A 7,178-nucleotide genomic window follows, 5' to 3' on the forward strand; every position below is an offset into this window, starting at 1 on the left:
GGTCTTCAGCCTGGTATCAGGTCTCATCATGTCTTTTGATCGTGCACACTTGGTAAATAGATTTAGAATCACAACATCTAACTTTAACCTTTTGTCATACATCAAAATCTGAGTTGGATTATCAGTAGAGATGACTAACTATAAAGCCTCTGAAAAATGTGTTGGCCTGTCCTGAATAACCATGTGTGATAGAAGGTTAGAGCCCTGGTGAACCACAAATTCTTCCGTGGTCACAGTACTCCAAGTTATATATGTGGGGCTCATTCAGCCAACTTAGAGTCTCCTTACAGCTTTATGGCGTTTCCATATTCATCAATAGGTAATGCACCATCAGGGAGAGAGAATTGTAAAAAAAGAGCAACTTATTATATTGATATTGATGGAATAATGGATGATAAGGGTCTCTGTTGTAGGACCAATCATATTCCAAACTTAAAGCATGATGCGGTTAAAAAAATAAAAATTAAGTAATCTTTAATTAGAAGCAAAATAAATTTTAAAATTTGGATTGATCTATTTTAATTGGGCAATAATTATTTTTGCATATCATGCAAGTTGAAATTTTGTCATGAACTACTGTTTTGATCCTTGACTGGAATGAGATGGTACTATTATCATGCGGATGGCATGTTGTAGGCTCCGGAGAGATGAAGAATTGGGGATGTCCTTTAACACTTAACAATACAAGCAAAAATTTAGAATCTCCACGAGAATAATCGGGGATGTTGTCGAAATACTTTGTGAGAAAAGAGGAAGGCTAAAACCTTTGTGTGATGTCAAAGAACCCTTGCAATCCTTACTGAAGTTGTAGAGGTGAGAACATAAAGAAGAAGCTTCACATAAGTCGAAACACATGTGTGACCTCTCCTACTTTATGAAAAGGCAGAACCTTCGCACAATCCTCGTCAATATTGCAAAATGCTTGTGTCCTTGTTGACGTTGTAGCCTCATGATTGCCACTTGTCGTTGTAGTTTTGCCAGTCTTGAGGATGCTCTTTGTACTAGTCAGTTTGTGGGAGTGTAAATTTTGTCTGTGCAGACCAACATAAAACAACATTTTAGACTATGATATCAATGTGTTTTTATATTTCTACTAGATGCATATGCTACTCTTCAGTTAATCTTATCAATAGCAAATAAAAACACAAGTGACTAGATGGTGAGGCACAGCTCGATCTAATATTGTGCTATCCTAAAATGTGTGATTAATTGGTGAGAAGCATCTGTCTGACTGATCATCATGTGGCCTTTAATCTAAAAGAAAATTTTAATATGGCACTAACAACTAGAACTATTGGATAGTAAAAACATTCACAAACAAAATAAAACTAATGTAACATAGATTAAAAATTGAAGGACTGCTTGGATATGTATATTAACAATATCAATATCTGTGAGGATTTAGGTGACAGATGATGCAACGAGAGAAATATATTAAGATCCTGATATAAACTTATTAAAAGTTGATTGAAACTTTCATAACTAGTTGAATCAATCTGAGTTCCAGATGTGAAAAGGAATGAAGATCAAAGATCTTTACTTATCATAATTAAAAGAGTTTTAGCAATGTAGGTTTTGTTGATGATAAGACCTTGTATAGAGATCAATTGATGATTGACACCTTGGGACAAGTCTTGTTTCTATTGTTTCTTCACGATTTATTACTTTACTAAATATTTTTGCTTGCTGACCTGAATTTTTCTGATCTTTCAGGTGTTATGTGCTTCTAATGAAGATCATACAGTGGTGGAGCCCTTGATTCCTCCCGAAGGAGCTTTACTTGGAGAGCGGGTTTCATTTTCAGGGTACATGAATTCTTTCTTTTTTCTTATGTGAAAATAAAAAATAACAAAGTGTTACCCTTCTTAAGTGGCAATTTTGTTTAGGAGCCAAAAAAGAAAAATCTTCATGAGGAAGCATCGCTAAAATCCCATATTATGTTTTTTTGATTACATACTTTGTTTTAGAAGTAACTTAATTTTGTTGGAGATCTGGTGATATTGCTTGTTGAAGCAAATTTTAGGTGCAGACAGTGACAGGAGTAGCTGATATTCTGTTCAGTCCTTGTTTTAATGGCTCTTGACATGATTCTTTCGTTCCCTTTTCCATGTCTTAGTCATTACTATTGAAAAACCAATAATATCTTAAATTCCAAGTTTGACCCTTGCTAGTGTTATTGCATTTATGGGAGAAAGTGGACTTGATTTATTATTTTAATACTGCATGTTATCCCAACATTACCGATCTAGCATGAGTTGGAAAACATTATATGTTAGGAGTTCTTAGTATAGCTTTGAAGAAATAATTGGACCTGAGATAAAACATTATTTTAATCCTGCATGTTATCCCAACATTGGCTCTGTTAAAGTAGTATTTTTGTTTAATGACTCATACATTTTATGAAATTTTCTTGAACCTGGGAATTAGATGATATACCGATCCTACCAGTGCTAGAGAACCTTCAACAACTACACATAAGATTATCAATAAACCCAATTACCGCAAAAATTGCAACAGCAAAATTTGATAGAAGGACATCTTAATGTACAATGATCTGTCAGCTTTGATATGGGTGATTGTTATTGTCATCATTCAGATCAGATCACTATGAGATATACCTGCTTGTGTATTCAGATATATTTAGATACACGCTACTGCTTGTTTCATTCATAGAATATTTGCAGTATTTGATGTTGGCTGACAACCTAACACAATTCTCAACCATTTTCATCTAGGCTTGGGACCCGACATTGGTGTTTTTTGTTGTTGTACTGCTTGTTTCATCATTCCCCTGTTGGATCTTGACATTAGAATTCATTACTTCCATTCAAATTACTAGCCAGTTTTCTAATGCTGGTCTGATGTATTAAAAGAAGGGGAAATTATCTGCATTGTAGTTCTATTGCCATTTTCATGCACCTTAAACTTGTTTCTTCCCTTTAGTCCATAATTTCACTTATTTAACATAAGTTAATACACACTATATTTTAAAAGGATCTTTTATCTAAAAATGATCATTAAGAATAAAGGACAAAGTATTAGTTTATATTAAATTGGATTGAATTAATCAATACTATGGACTAAATGAATATTTTGGAAAAGACGGGATTACATGTAATGCTGAACTAAAAGTGTTGTAGATATAATTTGCCCTAATAACTTGTTTCCTTTAGAACTCAGAAAGAAATTAGGTGTCAAAGAGATTTTTCCATCGACACTTTCGCTTCATTTCGTATCGTGGAAAAAGAGGGAGGAAAGGAGACAACGGGGCAGATATGTTTTTAGTTTTCCTATGTATTTCTTCCATTCAATTTGGTGAAACTTGTTTGTGCATGCAATGAAATTCAAATCTAATCTTAAAAAAAAATTCAAAAATATATATTTTTTTTTCAAATTTATAATAAATAAAAGTTTAAAAATTAAGTTTTCCTCCTTTTCTTGTCTCCAAAGAAACAGTTAGATTGAAAATGTTTCTCAACTTTTTTCCATTTTTTTTTTCTTTATATGAAGCAGAGCCTAAACGAAATTTGAAAAAGGATCAAATGACCTGATATCTTTGTGCAACATGTGGCACTTTTGATAGTTTTACTATAAATATGCCCTATGTTGAAAATCGACAAAAAGAAATGTAAAATTAATTGTATTTTTATTTTCCATTTGAATCTGCAAGTCCTGTTTTCTTTTCACGTTAAAAACTTTATTCATGTTTGTTACAGGTTCTCTGTCAGAATCACACATCCACTCTCTTTTATGGGATTTTCAGTATCTAATGCTTTTATTCCTTGTTTTTTATATACTTATTCTGCATCTATTCTGTCTAGGTATGATGGTAAGCCAGAGGATGTGCTAAATCCAAAGAAAAAGCAATTGGAAAAGATTACACCTGTATGTTTCTACGATCTGATGCCTACATGACATTGGTCTTATTATTATGCGCCTTCTGTGGTCCTGTGCCATATTCTGGCTTTACATATTTGATTATATTTATGCAAATTGCATCTTGACATGATAGTCTTAAATGCTGAATACATTATGGTCTTAGAGGAGCAAAAGGAAAGATATACCAAGTTATATTTGGTCTGCATCGCCATTCGAATAGGATATAGTGATGACAAAGATGATTATGGTAGAACCACCATGACATACAAAATGGGTTATTTCAGCCATATTGTTCTTAAAACAACATTTATTGTGGTGGCAAAAAGATGATTACGCTCGCCCCCAACACCCCCACTACCTATCCCAAGGCTAACATGGAGACGGTAAATCATGGGTGGCTACTAGCCTTTGGAATAATGACTGGCGCATGAGAGAAGTATTTATTTCGGCTATGCCAAGATTTGAATCCCAGATCTCATGGTGGCAGCACCTCATGCGTTAGCCACTAGACCGTTTCGAGAGGGCATACAACAACATTTATTGTGAATGCAACCAAGGTTGTAATGAGAGTGGTCCATAGGCTCATACCTTAGGATTAGAGGGTAGATGGTAGTATCATAAGATCTGATAATTTAATTAAAATATTCTAGAACTTTATTTTGACTTTTACAACTTACAGTGGATATGAAGTTCAGTATGATCATTTTAAACATTATTATTCCAATATCATGAATCATAAATAAAATGATTCAGACAATAAATATGATATAATTCATAATCTTTTATGGTGGCAAAGGCGATTTGCTCGTCTCCAGCGCTTCCGCCAGCCCGTTCCAGGCTAACATGGAAGACGTAAATCACGGGTGACTACTAGCCTAGACAGTTAAATAGTATATGGGGGGAGGGTAGGCATCTGGTTACTAGCTCGGATTTGACCCCTAATCTCATGGTGGCAACACTAGCATGTGCTAGCCAACTGCCTATCCCGAGGGGACCAATTCATAGTCTTTATATTTCTATGGCAAGTAGCAACTTAGGATTCTCTTACCTAGGAGTTAAAAATAATTTTGTATTGTTGAAATTTTTTCCAAATGATAGGATACAGAAAAAATATATCTATAGTAAACATCAATCTTTAAAATTATTTCTGATACATATATTCTTGTAGGAACACTAAGTAGGCAACTAGGCATAGGGTTGGAGTGTAAGTTTGTAAGATCCCGACCTAATTCAAGTCCTACATGAGATAGAACCCAAAATCCAGATAGCAATCTTGACTGCTGTCACAAATGACAATATGCAATATTGAGGAGAGGTGAAAATCTTTTTTGTCTAGCAAGCTAACTTCTACTCTTATTTTATTAGTACCACTTCACAAACTAAACTAAATATCAGCAAGGTTTGGAGATTGAGAGTAATTTCATGGTTAGCTTGTTTGACTCATCCATAGAAGATGATTAAGAGATGAATCTTCTTATTACCCATTTGATATCCTTTCTAGCCATTCGAGGACCATGATGATCAAATGTTTCTATCTTCAATCCTTGCTTCTTCTTTTTTTTTTTCATGTTTCTCCCCTTGTTTTCCTGTTGATCAATTCTTTTAGGTTAATCACTAATTGAGAAAATTCTCAAAGCGTCATCTAAGTTTCATATTTTCATGCATCACATGCTATATTGTCTTTGTTTTTCCCCAAATCAATCATATCCACTTTTTATATCCCAAAAATACCCTTAATATGTGATTTGGGAAAAATATAAATCGCATTCTATGTTGTTTCTTTTTCAAATCAAGTACCTCTTTTTATATCCTGAAAATACCCTTACTATCTGATTTAGGGAAAATGTAAATTTAGGGAGTGTGATTTGGGAAAAGAGAAACATAGGTGTGTCAACTGGAAAATCTATCAAACTCTAGTGCTTCAATTGAGAAATTAACCTCCAAGCATCCTTGATATAGCAAAATTAACCTTCTTTCTAAATATTTTTTGATGGCTCAAACTTAATCCTTTTTTTTTAAAAAAAAAGTGGTCATGAATTGGTGAGAGAGAACTATATATAGAAATTAATGTTGAGTAAATTGGTTGATGATATCATCAAGGTGTTTTAATGTGATATATCTAAACAATATTCTAAGTTGAAAAAAACTAGATTATTCTTATCGAGACTCTAAGCCTTTAGTATGCTTTTTTAAAGCTAAAATGAATTGCTTCAAACATGTTTTTGGTTAAGTAGCATATAGTACAATCGATCTAATGCAGTTATAAAAACCTGTGTTGACGTGTAAACAGATTTATTACAACCTAATTGCCTCTAGGAATCATATATATCATTTTTTAATACTGCAACAAATCTGTCATATTTTCTACTTGAACTCATTGATTCTCATAGAAATTATTAATACATGACAATTTGCTGATCATTTATCATTGCCTCAAATTTTTTCGGTAATAAAATCCTTACAATATTGGAAGGAGGCAATGTAATTGTTGAAAGTGAAGGTCTCAGATTTATTAAAATCTGAAAACTGTTGGTGATAGATTTAAAAACTTGCACGCACTCTTGCATTCTCTCTTTATAATTTGTGATCTTTTCCCTTGGTGATCTGAGCTGACTTTTGTTTTTGATTTTGGTATCGACGCTGATTCATGAAATGTTTGCATTTGATCTAGCATCTCTACACCAATGAGGAAGGCGTGGCAACTTTCAAGGGAATAGCATTCATGACATCTGCAGGTCCTTGCAAGTCTTCCATCACCAAGGCAAGCATAAAATAGAATCAATTAAACCTCGCATCAGCAATCACGTTGGCTCTAAGCTTTCACGCTGCTACAATCGCTACAATCTTAGGCAACGCAACATGTTGGTAATACTTTTGTGGTATATTCTTAGAGACCATATTCGAGAGCACACTATAGTAGCTTCTCATGAGATAATGTTGGAATGTCATGCTCAATTTCCAAATAAATTATTTTTCTGGGAGTAAATGTTTGGATGGGAAAGTTTAGCATTTTCAGTTCCATTTTCATCCAATTTGTTCTGGTTATTTTGCACGAAAAGGTACCAAATTTTCCTTCCGCCACTGAACAGGGAAGGATATATGCTTTGCTTCAGATCTCAGCTCGAGGAGCTAAAGAAAGAGTGGATCAATTCTTTTCTTGTTTCGCGTCCTTCCCTTTCCGTATTATTATCCATCCCTTTGTGTTTTGGTCAACTGTTCAATGAAGATGCTGGTGTTTTTGTTCATTTTTCATAATAACTATGCAAGCTCGCTTCCAATAACAATTTGGTATAAACTGG

The 7,178-nt window shown here is 33.8% G+C and overlaps 1 protein-coding gene across 1 annotated transcript in view; it reads left to right on the top strand.

The window, feature by feature from the left end:
- LOC122005699 (aminoacyl tRNA synthase complex-interacting multifunctional protein 1-like) overlaps nucleotides 1-6,865 on the top strand; it is a 28,688-nt gene extending 21,823 nt beyond the window's left edge. The window contains exons 9-11 of the mRNA XM_042560822.1: nucleotides 1,714-1,805; nucleotides 3,822-3,885; nucleotides 6,551-6,865. Of these exons, the coding sequence (XP_042416756.1) occupies nucleotides 1,714-1,805; nucleotides 3,822-3,885; nucleotides 6,551-6,655 (261 nt within the window). The 3' untranslated portion in view covers nucleotides 6,656-6,865. The remainder of the gene's footprint in view (nucleotides 1-1,713; nucleotides 1,806-3,821; nucleotides 3,886-6,550) is intronic.
- The last annotated feature ends 313 nt before the right edge of the window (nucleotides 6,866-7,178 follow it).

Source organism: Zingiber officinale, chromosome 7B (assembly GCF_018446385.1).
Source record: "Zingiber officinale cultivar Zhangliang chromosome 7B, Zo_v1.1, whole genome shotgun sequence".
NCBI classification, from domain to species: domain Eukaryota; kingdom Viridiplantae; phylum Streptophyta; class Magnoliopsida; order Zingiberales; family Zingiberaceae; genus Zingiber; species Zingiber officinale.